Below are 21,837 nucleotides of genomic sequence, written 5' to 3' on the forward strand. Positions count from 1 at the left end.
GAGGCCCGCGTACCGGAAAAAAAAAAAAAAAAAAAAAAAAAAAAAAAAAAAAATAATAATAATGGAGACAGTAAGATATCCTAAAATACCCCTAGAACTTAGAGCCAAAGTCATGAAAAGGTCACTCTTTCCCTTAAACTTCTGGAACTTAGTTATAACACTTAATGCATCAGGTCTTTGGACTAAAACCATTAGTAAATAATGTCAAGTTAGTAAATAGTAATGTCTTTGTTTAGACAACACTTAACAGTTTTTAAAGTATTTAATAAATTTTTTCCAATTTGATCCTCACAACAACCTTAAGTAACTTTCAGAAAATGTCGGAATCACAGATGTAAGCAAGATCACAAGAGATCATTTAGGCCAACCCCCTCTTTTTACAGAAAAGAAAACCATCTCAGAGAGATTAAGACAACTTGTTCTTTGTTACACACTGGTAAGTGGCAGAGTTGGGTGGGATACCTCCAAGACTAAAGCTCTCTGCACTACACTGCAGAGTCTCAGCATGCTTGAGTCCTCTGGAGTCAGAGACCATATTACATTCTTTTAATTCCCAGTGCTCAGCACAGTGTATGGAATATAAGTGCTTGACATATGTCTGCTGAATGCATAGTCTATTTTAAAACTTCAAACACTAGTGGAAGATAATTAAAATGTAAAACATCCCTTGTTTGACATGACTTTCAACCCTTCACAATAACAGCTAAATAACAAAACAAGAAAAGAGCCCCTCAATTTAGTCATTTCCCCAAAAGAATCTCCAATAAATAGAAGCAAAAGTTTCTTATCCTCTATTCAAGTATAGGTGAGAAAGAATTAATTACACTTAGGCAGAAGCAATCAACATTCCCAGCTCTTGATGTGAAATTTGTTATCTTAATAAAGGCTCTTTATTCTAATGAATAAGAATATTCTCATAAATAAGAAACTAAAATCACACCAACAATATAAGTAAAAAAAAAATTACTAAGTGATACATATGTATCCATGAAGGGCAAAGGTGCAAATAAATAAGAAAAATGAATCAGAATTCATAATGCCCTGTCAAGAGGGAGGGAAACTGGGAAAAACAATGGAATAAAAGAAGTAAGAAGAGAGGACACTTCCCTGGTGGCGCAGTGGTTAAGAATCCACCTGCCAATGCAGGGGACACGGGTTCAAGCCCTGGTCCGGGAAGATCCTACATGCCGCGGAGCAACTAAGCCCGTGTGCCACAACTACTGAGCTTGCACTCTAGAGCCCACGAGCCACAACTACTGAAACCATGTGCCACAATTACTGAAGCCTGCGTGCCTAGAGCCTGTGCTCTGCAACAAGAGAAGCCACCGCAATGAGAAGCCCATGCACTGCAATGAAGAATAGCCCCTCGCTCGCTGCAACTAGAGAAAGCCCGTGCACAGCAACGAAGACCCAAGGCAGCCAAAAATAAATAAATAATTTTTTTAAAAAAGGGAAAAGCAGAGAAAAAGGTGAAAGAATTTAAAAAAAAGAAAAAGACGAGGACAAAGAGCACCACAAGATATACATAGTTTTGAGAGAAGACTGGAATAAATCTTCTTATTCTTATTAAATATGGTAACATTTGTACTGAAAAGATCATGAGACTTGGAGGTACCTCCCCATTACCTCTGCAACTCACAGAAAGCAGTGACGAGGCTAAGATGGACAAAGGCAGGAGATGAAGCTCTTTAAGGAAATCTGCATTTTAAAAAGTACAGAAGTGAAGAAACAGGACTTTACTTAGGAAAACCAGATAAGAGGGCAAAAAATATTTATTAATCACTTCAGTGATCACAAGTTTTAACTCAGAACGAATAGGCCTTAAGATCAGCACGAAAAATCCAAGAGGAATGGGACCAGAGTGCTGATCAAATACCTAGGTTCAACAAGGCTATTAGGAATCTGAGCTGAACAGAGTCTATCTGGTTTTAGGTTAAGCAATTAACACACAATGCTTGCCAAGTGGCAGGTCTGTTCTAGGCTTGGTATATTTTAACCTATTTAATCCATATATAACAAATTATGAGGAAGATATAACTAACATTGCTACTTTAAAGATGAAAAATTGAGGCTAAGTGGCTTGTCCAAGGTCACACAGATAAAAGGTAAAAACAGGATTTGAACCCAGGCAGTTTTGCTCCACAGTAAATGCTCTTAACTTCTCTGCAAGACTCCTTCCAATTTAGTCATCAGGGTGGCTTTGCTAGTGCTCCCAAAGCACCTTTACCTAAAGGAGAATTCTGACATTAGGAGATGCTGACCTTCAAAGTGTACAGGAGGCCTGGACCACAAAAAGAAATTTAAAAGCTCTGGAAAAGATGATCAGTAATAACAATATGAAAGTTTTCTGCCATCTGAGAGCTGACTGGTATAGTCAAAAGTTGAACAGAAGCAAACCCCTGACACCTAGTTTCTGTTCTGGGCCCATCCTCAATGATAACTTGCAAAGTCACATGTCTGAGAAGCAAACCTAACAGGAAATGAAAAGCAAAGGAAAAAGTACCCTTATTTGCTTACCCAAATTAAACTTAAAATACCACTGTATTTTACCACTGAGAGTATAATTTTTATTAAATATCTCAAAGTAGGTTTCTAATTGCTACAGTGCTACATTGGATGCTGACTACATTAAAATATTTAGTTACTGAGGTAGGAGTAGAAATCGTGTTTTCAAAGGATAAATTAAGCAAGAGAACAGAGTAACAAGTGCAGACTATACCTAGTGGTGGAGAATTTCAAATTAATTACACACAAATTAACAATGAACAATGAATAATCAAAGGGACTAATAGTTTTTCTTTTCACAGGAGTAAATTAAGAGTAGAGGCCTTCCCTGGTGGCGCAGTGGTTGCGCGTCCGCCTGCCGATGCAGGGGACATGGGTTCGTGCCCCGGTCTGGGAAGATCCCACATGCTGTGGAGCGGCTGGGCCCGTGAGCCATGGCCACTGAGCCTGCACGCCCGGAGCCTGTGCTCCGCAATGGGAGAGGCCACAGCAGTGAGAGGCCCGTGTACCGCAAAAAAAAAGAAAAAAAAAAAAAAAGTAGAAGAAACTTAATATGCTTTCAACCTTTTAAATTTTACTTTTATTTTTTTAAGGGCTAAAAATGTCTATGATTCCGAAGTCAAAAGTATATTTAAGATATACATTCAAAGTCTCAAAGTCTCAATCCCTTCCCTCTGCCTAGAGGTAACTATATTTACTATATTTGTTTTTGGTTTATTCTTTGTTTTTCTTTATTCTTTGTTTTTCTTTTCAAAATTATAAGAAAACATGCAGATTATATGTGTATCTCTTCTCCTTATGGAAAAGGTATAGTGCTACTTTTTGCCTATCTTATGCTATACTCCTATATATCATTTGCTACATATCAAGTGCTATTTTGTTTTCTTAACAATACATCTTGAAAATAACGCCACATTACCATATAGAGATATTCCGTATTCTTTATTATTATTACGGTAAAAAACATGTAACACTAAATTTATCATCTTAACCATTTTAAAATATATAGTTCAGTAGTGTTAAGTAACATTGTTGTGCAAAAGATCTCTAGAACTTTTTCACACTGCAACACTGAAACTCTTTACCCATTAAACACTATAATTCCCGTCCCTCTTGCCCCCAGCCCTTGGCAACCACCTTTCTACTTTGTTTCCACAATTTTAACTACTTTATATATTTCATATGAGTAGACTCATACAATATTTGCTCTTTGGGATTGGATTATTTAGCTTAGCATAATGTCCTCAAGTTTCATCCACAATGTAGTGTGTGACAGAACTTCCTTCTTTTTAAAGGCTACATAATATTCCATTGTATGTATATACATTTTCTTTATTCATTCATTTGTTGATGGATATCTGGGTTACTTCTACCTCTTGGCTACTGTGAATAACGCTGCAATGAACATGGATATATGAATATCTTTTTGTGATCCTGCTCTGAGTTCTTTTGGACATGTACCCAGAAGTGGAGTTGCTAGATCATATGGTACTCTATTTTTTTGTTTTGTTTTTTTTTTTTTGTTTTTTTGCGGTACGTGGGCCTCTCACTGCTGTGGCCTCTCCGGTTGCAGAACACAGGCTCCAGACGCGCAGGCTCAGCAGCCATGGCTCACGGGCCCAGCCGCTCCATGGCATGCGGGATCTTCCCGGACCGGGGTACGAACCCGTGTCCCCTGCATCAGCAGGCGGACTCTCAACCCCTGCGCCACCAGGGAAGCCCTGGTACTCTATTTTTAACTTTCCATAATGGTGGCATCATTTTACATTCCTATTAACAGTGCACAAAGGCTCCAAATTCTCCACATCCTTGCCAACACTTATCATCTATTCTTTTGATAGCAGACATCCTGATGGGTGTGAGGTGATGTCTTGTCATTTTGATTTGCATTTCCCTAGTGATTAGTAACGCTGATCATCTTTTTACGTGCCTATTGTCCAGGTGTAAATCTTCTTTGGAGAAATGTTTATTAAAATCCTTTGCTTATTTTTAAATTGGTTTATTTTGTTGTTGTTGTTGAGTTGTAGACCTTCTTTATATATTCTGAATATTAACATCTTACAAGATACATATGACTTGCAATTATTTGCTCCAATTCCACAGGTTGCCTTTTCACTCTGCTGATTGCTCCTTTTGATGAGCTGAAGTTCTTAAGCTTGGTAAAGTCCAATTTGTCTACTTTTAATTTTTTTTGCCTGTCTTCTTTGGTTAGTATCCAAAAATCATTCCCAAAACAAATATTCTGAAACTTTTCTCCTAGGAGAAAAGTTTTTGTCTAGGAGCTTAATAGTTTTCGATCATATGTTTAAGGTCTTTAATCCATTTTGAGTTAATTTTTTTATGTGGTGTAAAGTAAGGGCCCAACTTCATTATTTTGGATGTGGATATCCATTTTCTCAAAACCATTTGTTGAGGAGACTGCTTTATCCCCATTGTGTAGTCCAGGCACCCCTGTCAAAAATCATTTGGCTATATATATGCAAATGTTTACTTCTGGGCTCTTTATTCAGTTTACTGGTCTATATATCTGTCTTTATGCCAGGACCACACCATCTCAATCACTGTTTCTTTGTTGTTATGTTTTGAAATCAGCGAGTGTAAGGCCTCCAACTTTGTTCTTCTTTCTTAAGATTGTTTTGGCTATCATAGTCTCTCCACATTCCATACAAGTTTTAGGATTTAAAAAAAATCTATTTCTGAAAAAAAAAAGTCATTAGGATTTTGATAGGGATTGCGCTGAATCTGTAGATGACTTTGGGCAGCATACACATTTTAATGATATTGAAGTCTTCTGATCCATGCATGAGATGTCTTTCCATTTATTTATATCTTCTTTGATTTCTTTTAGCAATGCTTTATAGTTTACAATGTACACGTTTCACCTCCTTGGTGGAATTTATTCTTAAGTATTTTATCCTTTTTGGTGCTATGGTAAATGGGATCCGTTTTTAAAATTTCCTTTTCTGATTGGTCATTGTTATTATATAAGAATGCAACTGGGTTTTGAGTGCTGATTTTGTATTCTGCAACTTTGCTGAATTCTTTTATTAGTTCTAACAGTTTTTGTGTGTATGTGTAATCTTTAGGATTTTCTACATATAAGATCATGCCATGTGTGAACAGGGATAATTGTAATATTTCTTTTCCAATTTGTATGCCTTTTCTTCTTCTCGTCTGATTGCTCTGGCTAGAACTTTCAGTACTATGGCGAATAGTAGTGGGAAAATTGGGCATCCTTGCCTTGTTCTTGATCTTAGAGGAAAAGTTTTCATTCCTCCCAGGTGTGGGTTTTTCACATATGGCTTTTATTATGTTGAAGTAGTTTCCTTCTAGTCTTGGTTTGTTAAGTGTTTTTAATCATGAAAGGGTGTTGAATTTTGTCACTTTTCTGCATTGTTTGAGATGACCACATCTTTTCTTCCTTCATTTTGTTCATATGGTGTATAATACTAATTGATTTTAATTATGTTGAACCATCCTTACATTCCAAGTATAAATCTCCCCTAGTCATGGTGTATGATGCTTTTAATGTGCTATTGAACTTGGTTTGCTACTGTTTCGCTTAGGATTCTTAAATCAACACTCATCAGGGATACTGGTCTATAGTTTTCCTGTTATGTCTTTGTCTGGTTTTGATATCCAGTTAATGCTGGCCTCATGAGTTTGGGATTCTCCTCTCCTCTTCAATTCTTTGGAATTACTCTATACAGCCTGGCTGGAGATGCAGGAGACCTCTCAAGTCTTTTCTGGTACATGCCCTCTCTGAGCTTGCGCATGTAATCTCCTATTTGGAAAAGGATGCTGGCTCCTATTCAAGAGCTCCTCCTGGTGTCTATCTGCAATACTGCTGCCTCCTGTAGCTGTAGTAAATCACAGTCCTGGAGTTCCACCTAGTGTCTGTCTGTGGTACTGCAGACTGTAATGCACAACTGACGTCTGTTCCCAGGGATGCCCAACCAGGCACCCATTTTTGTCAGTACTTGGATACAAGCAAGACAAATCTCTCAGGCAGCACCCCCCTAAAAGTCAGTTAATGTTAAACTCCTTCCCCCCCGCAGGAAGATGGGAATTGGGGGTTTCCTCCCAAACAGTCCACCATGTGCAGGCTTGGGCGGTGGGAGTGGTTATGAGGAGAGAGTGGGGAGTGTCATGAATTTCCTGTCAAACTTCCATGTGGTTGGCTTTCCATTTGCCTGGTGTGCAGGAACCTTTTAACTAGTTTCTGGATTTCTGACAGAGGCATTTTGTCAGTTTGTTGTGTTAAATCTGTCTCCATGGAGGAAAGAGAGTCTAGGGCTTCCTATTCTGCCATCTTGCTGATTATACTTCCTGTCTCCCTTTATTCTTTTTTTTTAGGGATACACAGAAGTCCCTTACTGATGTACATATGTGTTCTTTCCAATCTTTGGCACAAACACATAAAGCCACAGAGAATGGCCTTAAAATATATCTTTATGTATTTTTGCCAATTTATCTTTAGGATACATTCCTAGAAGTGGGACTGCTTAATCAAAGGTAAACATACATTTAATTATGCTAGATGTTTGTCAAAGTTCTCTCCACAGAGATAGTACCACTCTCATTTCTATCAGCAGTGTATGAGAGTACTTATTTTACCTACAGCCTTGCCAAAAGATTATGCAAATTTTTGGATATTTATCCACCTGATTGGTGGGAAGTGGTTACAATATAGTTTTAATTTGCATTTTTTTAATGAGCGAGGCTTAACTACTTTTACATGTTTAAAAGTCATCTGTATTTCTTTTCCTTTGAACTAAATGACCTTATACTTTTGCCCATTTTTCTATCAGGCTTTTAATTTTTTTAATTTAATTTTTATTTTTAAGAGCGCTCTCTATATTAAGGAGGTTAGCCCTTTATGACCTAAGTGGCAAATATTTATCCCAATTGATTATGCTTTTTGACTTCCTTTATGGTGCTCTTTTTTCTATCCCAAAGTTCTTTTTTTTAAAACGTAACTTAATTCATCAATCTTTTCTCTCACTGATTCTAGTTTTTGAGCCATAGCTGTTCCCCTAATATTCCCTTGTTGTAAAAATAATTCAGACATGCTTTTTTTTCTAGTATTAGCATGGGTTCGAGTTTTACTTTTAGAGCTCCAATCCATTTAGAATTTATCCAGGTATATAGTATGAGGTACAGTTCCAAATTTATCTTTCTCCACATGGTTGGTTATCCAGTTAGTAGAAAGCTCATCTTTTCCCCACTGACTCAAAATGCTGCCTTTATCTCTATAAAATTTCTATTTGCACATAAATCTATTTCTGGAATTTCTAATCTGCTCCAGTAGTCTGTTTGCTTTTTTAGGCATCTCACTATTTTAATTGTAAAGGCTTGGGACTTCGGTTAAGCCTCCATGCTCCTAATGCAGGGGGGCCGGGTTCGATCCCTGGTCAGGGAACTAGATCCTGCATGTTGCAACTAAAGATTCTGCATGCCAAAAGGAAGATCCCGCACGTGGCATCAAAGATCCACGTGCCACAACTAAGACCCAGTGCAGCCAAATAAATAAATATTTTTTAAAAACTGTGAAGGCTTTACACTTTACATCTTCTTTTCCAAGATTTTCTTGGCTATTCCTCCTGCTTCTTCATTTTTCCTTATAAACTTTAAATTCAACTTTTATTACCTCCTCTCTAGAAAAAAAAACCTGCTGGTATTTTTATTAGAATAGTCTAAAATTTATAAAAAAGAGTTAACATGTTTATAATGTTGATTCTTTAAAAACACCATAATTGACAAACAAAGGCTCTGTTCAAGTATACTTTTGTTTTTCAGAAGTGTTTAAATTTTTTCTCCTACAAGTTTTACACATTTTATCTCTAGATTGTCTTTGTTATTGTTACTGAAAAGGTGTCTTCTCTTTAATTGTAACATTCAACTGGATTTTGCTTATATATAAAGGGTACTAATTTTATACATTAGTTTTACATCTGTAACTTTAAATAACCTGTTTGTCATAGTTTTTCCATTGATTCTTAGAGGGTTTAAAGAAATATAGTCATATATTTTACATAAAAGAATAATCTCTTCCTTCCAATTTTTAAGTTTCAAATACTTTCTCTTATCTAATGTTAATGGCTTATGATCACTAATACATTACCACACTTGCTCTGTTCCTTCTAATATTTCTAAGACTGTCTGCCAGCCTTTCTTAATTGGGATCCCTCTTCTGAACCATTGAACACAAAATGATTTCAGTGACTATTTCTCAAAGCCCGCAAGAATATTACATAACCAGTACTTTTCTAGATGCAGAGGTGAAGTTAATAATTGCATACAAATGGATACTTTACAGCATTAGGGTATTCTCTCCCAGAATGCTGGTTGAGAAAAGCTGTTAGACTATTCAGTATTTATAAATGCTCTTACTAACTATGATGGTTTTACATATGATTAAAAAAATACAATTACCATACAATAATATTCCCATATGTTTGATTTTACAATATGTGTACAAACACCAAGTTAAAATCTTGGGAAACTGTTTAACTTTATCTTAGTCTCCAAAAGTATAATGCACAAATTATAACCACTTGAAAGACAAACCACAAAGGAAATTGTTAGGCAACACCCAAAACCATTCTCGAAAAAAAAAAAAATCTGTAATTTCTCATATATATATATATATAACTATTTGAAGATATGGTAACATCTTACTTGTTTAAAAAAATGCTTTTTTGACTTAATATAGGCTACAAATAATTATCTATTTAACTACAAAATCAACAAGATTTATCAAAATCAATATCTGATCCAAATCCTGTATTCTTGAACAGTGATAACCATCTAGATAAATATTTAGAATTTCAACTTTATAAATTTTGTTTCATTACTGTATATTCTTTCCATTTCATACTGCAGCTTATGACCACTACCTGTTATTTCTAAAGCCTGTATCTTGGTTTGCTTCTAAAAGTTGGGCTATTTTTTTTCTTCTGTATGATAATAAATAAATATATTATTTGAAATACTTTTGCCCCTAACAAAAAGACAACTTCTTTTTTTAAGAAAACTTTTCTTTGTATTTACAAATGATTAGTGAAAGTCACAGAGCACCAAAAGATAGTAACTTGTGAGATGCAGAAAACTGATTAAAAAAAAAAAAAGGCTTCATAAATACCACACCAGTAACAAAGCTTTTTTCTGCATCCTGTTTATACATTTTTTCCCATCATGCACAGGTACCCTTTTTATTTAAGTGAATCAAAAATCAAGCTACAGATTTATGTAGCTTTTAAATCACAGTGCAATTCAAAGCTACAACTAATTGTTCAGATTTCTGTTCTCTAAGTTATGAATCCACTTTCCATTCCAATTCAACTTACAAAGGGGGGAAAAAAAGTGAAATCACACTGAAATCTCCTATATTTTCAGATGATAAAAGATTATACTCTTGCTATTATACTCAATCTCCTGCTTTTCATTGGGGAAAAAAAAAATCCATCACAGTACAACCGAGTTTCACACAGAAGTTTAAATTACCCTTTGCGCGTTAGGAAATGTTTAGAGAAAAAATGCTTTTTTTCTAGGAAATCACTTTCACTTGAAAGTGATACTGCAACACCGGGCAGCCTAGAAGGGACAGATGTCTATTTCCATGGCACATTCTCAACTGAGGAACATTTAGATCTAGAGAATATATAAAGAGTACCATTATTTCTCTTGTTTTTAGTGAATTGAGAATATATGAAAAAATTAACAGTAAGGAAGACTACTTCTCTATACTCCATTTTGTTGAGTGCTTAAAAGTTTTAATCTACGACGACCCAAAACCTATGGGATGCAGCAAAAGCAGTTCTAAGAGGGAAGTTTATAGCAATACAATCCCACCTTAAGAAACAGGAAACATCTCGTATAAACAACCTAACTTTGCACCTAAAGCAACTAGAGAAAGAAGAACAAAAAAACCCCAAATTTAGCAGAAGGAAAGAAATCATAAAGATCAGATCAGAAATAAATGAAAAAGAAATGAAGGAAACAATAGCAAAGATCAATAAAACTAAAAGCTGGTTCTTTGAGAAGATAAATAAAATTGATAAACCATTAGCCAGACTCATCAAGAATAAAAGGGAGAAGACTCAAATCAATAGAATTAGAAATGAAAAAGGAGACGTAACAACAGACACTGCAGAAATATGGAAGATTATTAGAGATTACTACAAGCAACTGTATGCCAATAAAATGGACAACCTGGAAGAAATGGACAAATTCTTAGAAATGCACAAGCTGCCGAGACTGAACCAGGAAGAAATAGAAAATATGAACAGACCAATCACAAGCACTGAAATTGAAACTGTGATTAAAAATCTTCCAACAAACAAAAGCCCAGGACCAGACGGCTTCACAGGCGAATTCTATCAAACATTTAGAGAAGAGCTAACACCTATCCTTCTCAAACTCTTCCAAAAGATAGCAGAGGGAGGAACACTCCCAAACTCATTCTATGAGGCCACCATCACCCGATTCACTTTGTTGTAAAGGAGAAACTAACACACTATTGTAAAACAGTTATACTCCAATAAAGATGTTGAAAAAAAAAAAAAAAAAAAAAAAAAAAAAGTTTTAATCTACTTCCTAAAATTAGCTTTGACTAATTAGGCAAACTCTCAATCAATTTGAGAAGTGTCTCAAAGTTATCTGCTTGCAAATATTTCATTATCATGTAAATATTTAAGTAAAATAAGTTTGCTTTCTTAACAGAAAAACAGACTGAACTGGAATGTCTTAATTTTGTACTTTGGAGCTACCTTGGTTTTTACTGCCTGCCATTAAAAAAAAAAAAAAATATATATATATATATATATATATTTGCTTTTAAAAGGCAAAGTCACAATTATTGATTTACTTTAGAAAAATTAGGAAAGAAGCATAATTTTAAAATTACATCACCCAGAGAGATCCAATTAACATTCAAGGATATATGTGTATATATATATATATATATATATATATATATATATATATATATATGTATGTATATTTTCCCCCCATCCTACATGTAAAGAGAAATATATACTTCAGATATGGACCGTTTACAATAATGACTCATACTTATGCATTGCCCTGTATCTTGTCATTTATTGTCACTGAATTAAGACCTTTCTACCTAATAAAACATCCCAAAACTTTATTGACTTAAAACAATAACTGAACTATTATCTTTCATCTAGAACCTACGAATGCTCTACTACTGACCAAACTTAATAAATCACCACATGTAGTAGAAACTCAATAATGGAAAAAAAGAAAAGGCCTAAAAATGACTAAAGAAATACTGTTAAAGTGATAATGTGACCCCTGTGTGTTGTGATCCTGACTGATCTTTCTTGACTTCTTTATATTTTCATCATTTCCCAAGTTTTCTATAATGACTACATATTTATTATCAGAAAAAGCTAAAAAAATTTTCTTACTCAGAATATAATCTTGTATACATGATACAGATAAAAATACTGCATATTTTATATATATATATATATATATATATATATATATATATAAAGAGACTCAGAATAAAAGAAAAAGCCAAACCCATAAAAATATTAACATAGCTCTCTTGGCTGGTGGAACTATGGGTAATTTTTTTCCTTATTCTTTTTTATATTTTACCAAGTTTCTTTATCAACATAACTATTTCCATAATTTTAAAAAACTACTTTTAAATATGTAATTTTCATTAAATCTTCAGCCTCTCCTCTAAATAGCCACAGAATGCTCATGCTCTACCTGAAAACTGGCTATCACCTGAGGACACTTTTCCTTACAGCATTTTCTCTCCCACACTCCCTGTACTACTGGGACTTATTGGGAGGTAAATGTCCTCCTCACTTATCACTACTACTGTTCCTCCTACCTCTCCCCAACACAGCTCCTTTAAGGCCCATGCCATCAGATTATACCACCTTCTACCCATCCTAATTACTAGTGATACAATTCTTGATAGCTCCCCTTCAGTCACTGAATAGTTGAGCAACAGGCTTATTCTCTTTCCATCTCTATGTTTTTCATTACTCTTAATTTAAATATCCACGTGAACAATCCATCCAACATTTGGCCTCTCTATGATGATCTTTTTCTGGATCCACCCCTATGATCAGACCTTAGACCTTAAGATCTCAATTTCAAGCATCTCAATAAACCTTCCTACTTCTGGATTTCTTCCCCCAATCCATCTTTAACACTTTTCCCAGAATTCCAATCCAATCCACTCCCATCACTTTCATTTTCAGAATCTATTATTACCTTTAAATCTTAGTTTCCCATGTTTATAATCCCTGCCTTGCTCCTTTCTCACACTGCCAGTACTCACCCAACAAAACCTCAAACCTTTTAAATCCAGCTCTCTGCCTATTCCATACCTTTTACCAAGTAGCTGAACAAGACTAGAAAAAAAGAAAAAGAAAAAAAAAACACAACTGTGCTGGTTGCTTTCACTTTAAATTCATGACCACAAACCTCAAAGTGAGCCCTCAGTGTCGCCAGCAGTCACTGCTCCCCTTTACAGCAAAGGGCCTTGAAAAGGAGTTGACTACAGTTACTTCCATTTCCTCCCCTCCCATTCTCTCTTGAAGTTACTCTGATCAAGCTGTCATTCTCATCACTCCTCTGGGCATGTTATCTAAGTTAGCAATTATCAACCCAAAAGCATTTAATAGGCTTAATTATTCCTTCTTGTTTAAAACACTTGCTTTACACTGGCTGGCTCCTAAAACAAGGCACGCCCATGTCTCTCCTCGCTCCTCACTGGCCACTCCACTTTCCTCTCCTCTGCTGGAGTTGCCTCTGTTCCCCACCTCCCCTAGGGTTCAGTCCTCCGGCCACTTCTCTCTATCAGTGCTCATTCTCTGGGCAAACTCATCCAATCTCATGGCTTTAAATACCATGCATAAGCTGATGACACCCAAATTTCTATCTTTCACCTCAACCCCTTCCCCAAACTCTAGATACATATACCTGCCACTCTCTGCCCTACTCACTGCACTCCCCTCTTGCCATTCCTCTCACGTCAGGCATGCTCCCACCTCAGTGTGTTTACTTGAAGTTCCTTCTATCAGGAATGCTCTTCCTTTGACCAGTCCCAAGCCCCTCTCCTTCAATATTAAGGTCTCTGCTCAAATGTCACTTCATGCAGAGGACTTTCCAAGCCCTTCTAAAATACAGCCCCTTCCCCTACGTCATAGCATTTATCACCATATGATATTACATTATCTATTTGCATGTTCATCTGCTTTATTGACTATACCCCCTATTAGAATATAAGCTCCATGAGGGTAGGGTATTTGCTATATTGTTTACTGACTAGCACAGAGTGGGCACTAAAACATTTGTTAAATGATTTAAAGATTCGTTAAAGTTTTCTGCTTTATCTACAAGTGGTGGGATTGAAAGGACATTTCAATAACGTTTGAGTTTTTTACAATCAACATGTATTACTTTTGATATGAGAACAAAGGAAAAGAACAAGTAAAAATGTTAAAGCTTAACAAAAATGAAAAAGAATCAAATTATATGAATTTGAGAATATATATTTATGTAAACTACTGAGAAAAAGTTTTATAAACAGGTCAGTAGGACTTAGACAAGGATGACACCTAAGTTTTATAGGTTTATCTTGAAAGCCAACTGTAGTTGGTTGTGGCTGCCTGAAGCATTACTCCCTTTAGCTAAATTGGGTTCAGCAGAAAAGAGGGTTGCTTTCCAGGAAAATGGAAGGGGTAGGAGTTGTGGTATTCATGACAGATAAATGCTACTCCATGACTTTAAATCTATATGTGAACTATTTCCAAACCTTTATATTCAGCTGAGTGCTCCCAAGAATTCTGTACCTGTACTTGCACCACCTACTTGAGATCACCATATAAATGTCTAATGAGAGACCTCAAACCTAGCAACAACCAAAACAGAACTTCTGATCAGCAATGCCCTTTGAATCAGATAAAACAACTCTTCCCCTAGTCTTCCCTCTTTCAGTAGAGGAACCTTCATTCACTCAGTTGCTCATGTAAAAACTCTAGGAATTATCCTTAATTTCCCCCCCTTTCACTCAACCCTTCACCTAAACATTCGTATCTAGGAGCAAATCCTATTAATAAAGCATTTTCTAACTTTAGCTATGTCTTTCTACCTCCTAGATTATTAGTACCTTAGACCAAGGAACCCTGGTCTCTTATTTGGTCCATTCTAATAACTTTCTAGTTGGTCTGCCTGTGTGCCCTCTTACCCCCTTTTAACCTTATTAACTACAAAGCAGCCAAAATTATTTTTAACGATACAAATCAAATAATGTCACCCCCTATGGTTTCCTCCTCCACCTAAAATAAAATCCAAACTCCTAACCCTGGCTAATTTTCCCAGGCCTATCCCTCCAGCTTTATTTCAAAGCACTCTCCCCTTACTCCCTATACTTCTGCCATAATGACCTACTTACAGTGCTAATGTTCTTTCCACTACAGGGCTTTTATACTAGCTGTTCCTTAGACTAGAATGCTCTCTTTGACACTCTGATCTCAATTTAAATCCTCCCTCTTCAGAAGTCTTCTCTTATGACTCAATCTAAAATGGTACCTCAGTCACTAACATCCCATCTTAACTCTCTGCACAATTAACTGCTAGATACTTGAGTAGTTTATTGATTAATTTGTTTGTGTCTCTCTCTTTTACTATTATGTAAGATCAAAACAGTAAGTTATCTTGTCCTTTCAACACCCTGGTGAGAGGGTCTACTTAATAAATATTTGCTGAAAATAATTTGTGTAGCTTTTTAATGTGTTATATTTCAGCAAAAAAAAAAGTTCTCTTGTCCTCTGTGTGTGCATTTATTTATTTATTCATATTTGTGGAACAACTGAATGGGACCAGAACTAAGTAAGAATTCCCAGTTTAGGATTAGAGAAAATAATTCTCTGAGACTGAAAAAACACGAATTTATTTTGATTCAAATCGAAAATGCACCAACTTTTGCCTGGCAGAGTTAGGTGCTGACTTTACAACAATGAAAAAACAGTTTGCCCTCATGGAGCTTTAAGGAAGACAATAAGACAGGCTATTTCAACATAGTTAGTAAATGCCACAAGAGGAGTAGCAGGCAGTGCTACAGGTATACTTAACCCCTCCTGGGAGGTAGACGATCAGGAAACGCTTCCTCAAGGAAGTGCCATTTAAACTGAAATCTAATCTCAAGGATGAGAATTGTGATCTATGCACTTGTGGGGGTGAAGGGGAAAGGAGAAGGGCACTCAGTGTAAGAGTATTTTATTTTGGAGAGAGGAAACACGAGCAAAGCTCAGATTCCAGAAAGCTCATAACATGTTTTCAGGGAACTGAGTTATTTACTGTGGCTGGAGAGCAGAATAGAAATTGAGACAGGGTGAGAGAAAGACTGAAGAGATAAATGGGTAGCAATGTGAAGGCCTACTGAGGAATTCAGACTTTATCCTGAGGGCAAGAAAGCCATGGCAGGATTTAAAGCAAGATTATTTTTCCATGTACCATAATCTTCGTTAAAGAAAGATCACTTTGGCCACAATGTGGAAAAGAAATTAGAGGGAGACAGAAAGGTCAATCTCTTCCAAGCAACAAATGATAGGAGAATTAGGGTAATAAAAGTGGAGACAAAAGGAAAATAAAGATTAAAATCCTACTCTACGAAGTATTAGAAGCAACCACAAATTATAACACAAAATAAAATGAACACTGAACATGCAAATAAAGAGGTACAGATATAAGTTACCAAATCTATCAGGAGTTAAGCTTCATAGAATATGTGAATCCAAGCTGAACTTTCAAGGAAATATATAAGATTTCCAAAGATGAAGAAAAGAGATTCCAAGTTTTATAAAAGATTTTTACATAGCAGAGATGATTCCTAGTACAAATAATTTAAAGACAATTTTAAAATAATCTTCAGGTTTAAAATGTATACTGTATCCAATTTTTTAAGCAAAAATTTGAAAACCTACGTTTATGACTAATTTATAATTTATAAGATTATAATTTCATTGTAATTTTTAAAGTCTATTCTATTCAACTGCAAGCTATAAAAATCATCAGTCTATCCTCTACTAGGTCTTTGTTATCATTACAAAGATAGCTTTACTAACAGTAAAATCATATGGATAAATTAGACAAAAACAGTCTAATCAAGACATATCTATATAAATAATTCCAGATTGTGAAATAAAGGCACATAATGTTCCATTATTCTGATAAAAATTAAAATAATAATAAAATAACGACACAAATTTAAGAGATAGTAACCATACACTAATTCAGAAAATATTTATTGAGAATTTATACACACTCACACACACTTTTACATACACACTGGTACTATGACAGGCAACAGAGAGCCAGAGCTAAAAGACAGATCCTTCCTCAAGAATTTATAATCTGGATAGGGAGAAGGACATAAATATACTTCAGTAAGCAATTTTATAAGACTTCTGCAATGATAATATAACTTTATAAATTAAAAATAGTTCTAGAAGAGATTTTAATATTCTTTTGCATTTGATAGTGTAAAATACAGATGTCAAAGGAATAATATTCTAACATTAATACATTTTATATTTCCAGTGTTCTACTCTACAGATATAGTGTTGGATTTAAGAAAATTACTACTGATTTGATTTACAGAAGATCAATTACTAAATACCAAAAAGAAATATCAAACCCTAGGTAAACAGAAAAAAACAGCAAGATGAAAAGAGAAATAATCTATGTAGGAATTTGTTAAAGACCAAAAAACCCCCAACATAATAATAATTTAGATCTGTAATTTAAGTAGTATATTTATCACCTCTCATTTTAATACCTGAAAGTAACATACCAACACTTACCTTACAACTATGAGCATGGCTATAAGGATTGAACAAATAGGATCTGCTATCATTAGACCAAAGTTCTGCATCATGATGGCAGAGACAATTACACCGATACTCCCAAGTGTATCTGCTACAATGTGTAAAAATACACCTAGAAATAAAGCATAATGAAAATCAAAATAACATTTTCTGATCAACTGAAAATGCAAATATTTCTTAAAACTATATTCTTGATTTTATATATAAAAAACTAAATACCAATTTGAAAATCAGTAAGAATGCAGATTCACTGTTTAGTAAAGAAGTAATATTGATAGTACCTTTGGGAATTGAAATAATTTTTCCTTTTAAAAAACAGCAGGGGTTAAAATATTTGACTCATAAGTTATGCTTGCTCTTAATGATCCTTAGTATTTTGCTATAATATAAATGAAGAAGTAGAGACATAACTGATTTAAAAAATGTTTTGTGCACATTCATCTCTGGTTAAGAGTCCAGAAGTTAATTAATAATTTGTTAGAAGAAAACTGCATTAGGCTGAAAGAATCAGTCAAGAAAACATTGTTTATAACTAGAAATATAATATATGTACACACAGAGCCCTCTGCTGGTAATTAAAATTATTACCATTTGAGACTAGAATTTCCTATGGACCATACTGCTAATCCTGGTAATTATCCTGAAGGTATTGTTACCTAAATTTACACACTAAACTCAAACCTGATATGAAAGAAAGTAGAGATTTGAATATTTTAAAGTGGATGTAAATATATTTTGAACTTGTAATAATTAAATATTATATTAGTAGGATACTGATACTCTGCCCAAGAACCTAGATATATTAACATTTAATAATTGATACTTGACTGGAAAACCATTAAAAAAAAGTCAAAAATTAAGTTTAGTATACATTATTTAAAAAATTTTAACTAAGACAAATTATTCAACATTTAGATCTGTAAGAGGTAAAATTTACTGTATAGCAAAACACTGTATCTTAAACAAACCTCAACCACATGTTGCTAGAATCAGAACATTCTTCAACAGCATTAACTACTCTATCTGAAAAGAAAGATCTAATGTGTGAAACCATGTGTCTACTTTAGAAATACTTATTTTTCTTTTTTATTATTCAATAAGCAATTAAAGGTAACCCAATTATATTTTAGGTATAAAACAGATTTATTTAATCTTGAAAACACTTTCTAATAATTTAAAAATGGACTATTAACAAGTTGTTAATTGAATCTTAACACACTCTATGAAAATATGCTTCAATCAATCTGCTAATGTGGAATTTTATGTCATGTATTAATACCAAATGTAATTGATTCCTCAGTACCTAATATGCTTTTTCATTTGTACACAGTATTGACCTTTACAACTCTTCAAAAAGTTAACAGCTCTTTTTTCTGTAACAAAAAATATGTTACAAGCACACTTATTAAAAAAATATTCTATTTCTCTATGGCGTTTCAAATAACAAAGAATTAAATAGATTAATAAATGTTGGGACCACTTTAAGTTTTAAAATTAAAACTGGAGGAAGATACACATGGAAGTGGACTGAGGGTCCCTAAACTTCAAAACTCTTAAGTGATATGTGATTTTAAATTTTTATACATTCTTCAATCGATGTTTTGGTAGGACCAGAATTGAAAACAGCTCTAAACACTGAAAGGAAAAAGAAAAGAATCCTTTGTTCTTGATTTTCCTTTGATTGGCAAGTCCCTGGCTACATCTTATTTGCTGACCTGAAAACTGGCTTTACTAGCAAGCATCATTAACTAACTAAGCCCTTCTTACTTTCCAGTAACTGTTTCAAGAAAATCACTACAGAGAGAAATCTAAACTAACATGTTTAACTTATATAAAAGTTAAAACCCTTAAAAAACTTGGTAGGATACTGATATTTTAACTGCCCAAGAACCTACAAAGCCAGGGGTCATATTGAAAATGCAGCAAATAACTGAAAAATTCAGTAAAGTCAGTTTTTCACGTGTGAGTATCTATATGGAAAAGTTTTAGTACCTGGAAGTTATCCTAACCTTCAGCTTTCTACTGGGCTGCTTCAGCCACCATAAATTAATGGATACTCTGAAAATACAAGCTAATTTTCACAACAGCTTGTATAAAAGATAATTAGAAATGCAAATCTGACCTCCCTTCCCTCAACTTGTGATGATTTGCAAGACTAAAACTAAATTCTTATTATCAAGGCTAAATTTGTAGCATTGGATACAGATGCATTACATATGCATGATTACAAGCTATTTCAGCAAATGCTGTCCTAAAACAATTCTGTGTATTTCACAAATGGAAAACTAGTCACTACAAGACACATTTAAGCCTCTTGAAATAAGCTCTTCAGTATGGAGGAACATATTCACAGTGAAAAAATAAAAAGAACTATATCAAAGAATAGAGGAGAAAATAAAAATAAGTACAGTTGAAGTTGGATCACAAGCTAGTGAGAAAGTCAAACTGCAGTCAAAAGTTAATAAAGGTAGGAATATGGGGAGTTGCAAATTAGGAACTGTGACAGTGAAGTTTATATGGAAATCCAGAGCCAAAGATTGGTTCACATCCCAAAAAATAAACTACCATAGTTCATAGACAAGACTGATTTTCTCTAGCTTGTAAAATTCTGTAATATATCATTTTACATAATATGTAAGCTCCTCTTTAGGTGTCATCATTTGATGCCTATGGATATGAGAAAGATCTCCCTTTGTATTATTTTTTTTAAAAATATAATAGACTTTACTTTTGAGAGCAGTTTTAGGTTCACAGCAAAACTAAGTGGAAGATAGAGATTTCCCTTACGCCCACTGTTCCAACTCAGGCATAGCCTCCCTCATTGTCAACCTTCCCCACCAGAGTAGTATACTTGTTACAACTGACACATCATTATGACCCAAGTTCATAATTTACATTAGGATTCACTCTTAGCTCTGTACATTATTTGAGTTTGGATGCATTACATTTTTAGTATTAAATATTTCCACAACATAAATACATGTTGAATATTATTCTTGGAAAAATTATTTAATAATTCTACAAAGGCAAACATACTATTATTTATTACTAATATATTTATTACTAAATATTACGGTGTTACTAGAGTCACTGGCATGAGTATTTATTTAGATTTAAGCAGTATAGTTTCTGAATATTTTAATCTTCTTATTAAATCTGAGAAAACAGCCTAGTGACAGTTAAAAGAATATCTGCTAATATATCTAATAGTATATATTAAAAAATCGACTAGGAAGGCTAACATTTTAAACACAAACACTGTGTTATATATTTTTCTTAAAGGAAAACTTCAGATAGCTCAAAACTACGAAACCGTTTCCATAAAACTGAGAAATATACAAATTGCTTGTCATACCTTGTAAAATCTGTCTACTGGGTCCTGTTGTTTCTTTTAAGGAGGGGCCATCTGTAGAGAGTTAAGTTAAATTATTTTAAAACATGTCTTCATTCCTGATTCAATTTTTGCAATTCAGAGTACTTTTCATTCAAATGTATCGTGAAGGATGCATGACTATATAGCCACATCAGACCTACAAAATTATTTTTAAAGTTTAATATGGTAATTAAATGAAGATAGACATAGGAAATTTCAAACTTCAACAACAGTACAGAGTATTTAGGAAATTATTATATTAAGCAATCTGGTAAAAAAAAAAACAGTAAATGAAAAACATTGAGTCTTCTAATATTCAAAACATACCTTACAGAGACTGCTGCACCAATTTTACAATTGGAAAATCCAGAAAAAATAAAACTACTGCTTGATATTATAAGAAGACCAAGAAATGAAGCCAGGACAGCATCCAGGAAAACTGGACTATGGCAAACAGTTTCCCAACAGCTTCTAGATGAATGTGGCAAGCTTTTCATACGGAAAAGATAAAAATACTTTTTCATATTGCCTTTATAATGACGAAATGAAGAAATACTGCAATTTTTATACTTAAATACTTGGAAGGTTACTAATCAGCTTTAACATCAAAGCAGAAAATACAGGTAAACAATGTAAAAGATCAGCAATATTTGTTATGGGATCATCAGGTGGACTGATGAGCTTTCTGATCATGACTAACAGAGTCATGGTTCTTGGCCCACAGCACCAAAGAGTGGACACACCCTTATTACTACATCTTTGATGGAACACTGTAACAATGCCAGAAGAAGTATAAAAGCATAAGGCTACACAATGACTTCTGTCTTAATATGGCACTGCTGTGTGGAGAGAAAGATGGAGCTACCTTGAAAATCCTGATAGTCAAAAGTGTAACTCTTCTAAAAATCCAGCTCCTGATCAGTGCATGAGATTTCTGTCTATACATAGTTGGTCAAGATAAAGACAGTCTTTTTTTTTTCCTTTTCCATTATGGTTTATTATAAGATATTGAATACAGTTTCCTGTGCTATACAGTAGGACTTTATTGTTTATCTATTTTATATATAGTAGTTT

The 21,837-nt window shown here is 34.3% G+C and overlaps 1 protein-coding gene across 3 annotated transcripts in view; it reads right to left on the reverse strand.

The window, feature by feature from the left end:
• SLC30A7 (solute carrier family 30 member 7) overlaps positions 1-21,837 on the reverse strand; it is a 76,141-nt gene that overhangs the window by 23,644 nt on the left and 30,660 nt on the right. For all 3 annotated transcript variants that reach the window (XR_448270.4, XM_007115160.4, XM_007115159.4), the window contains exons 7-8: positions 20,746-20,796; positions 17,367-17,502 (exon numbers count right to left, since the gene is read on the reverse strand). Coding sequence is in view for 2 of the 3 variants with exons in the window: in XM_007115160.4 (XP_007115222.2) it covers positions 17,367-17,502; positions 20,746-20,796 (187 nt within the window). In the remaining variant the exon portion in view is untranslated. The remainder of the gene's footprint in view (positions 1-17,366; positions 17,503-20,745; positions 20,797-21,837) is intronic.

The sequence above is a fragment of the Physeter macrocephalus genome, chromosome 4 (assembly GCF_002837175.3).
Source record: "Physeter macrocephalus isolate SW-GA chromosome 4, ASM283717v5, whole genome shotgun sequence".
NCBI classification, from domain to species: domain Eukaryota; kingdom Metazoa; phylum Chordata; class Mammalia; order Artiodactyla; family Physeteridae; genus Physeter; species Physeter macrocephalus.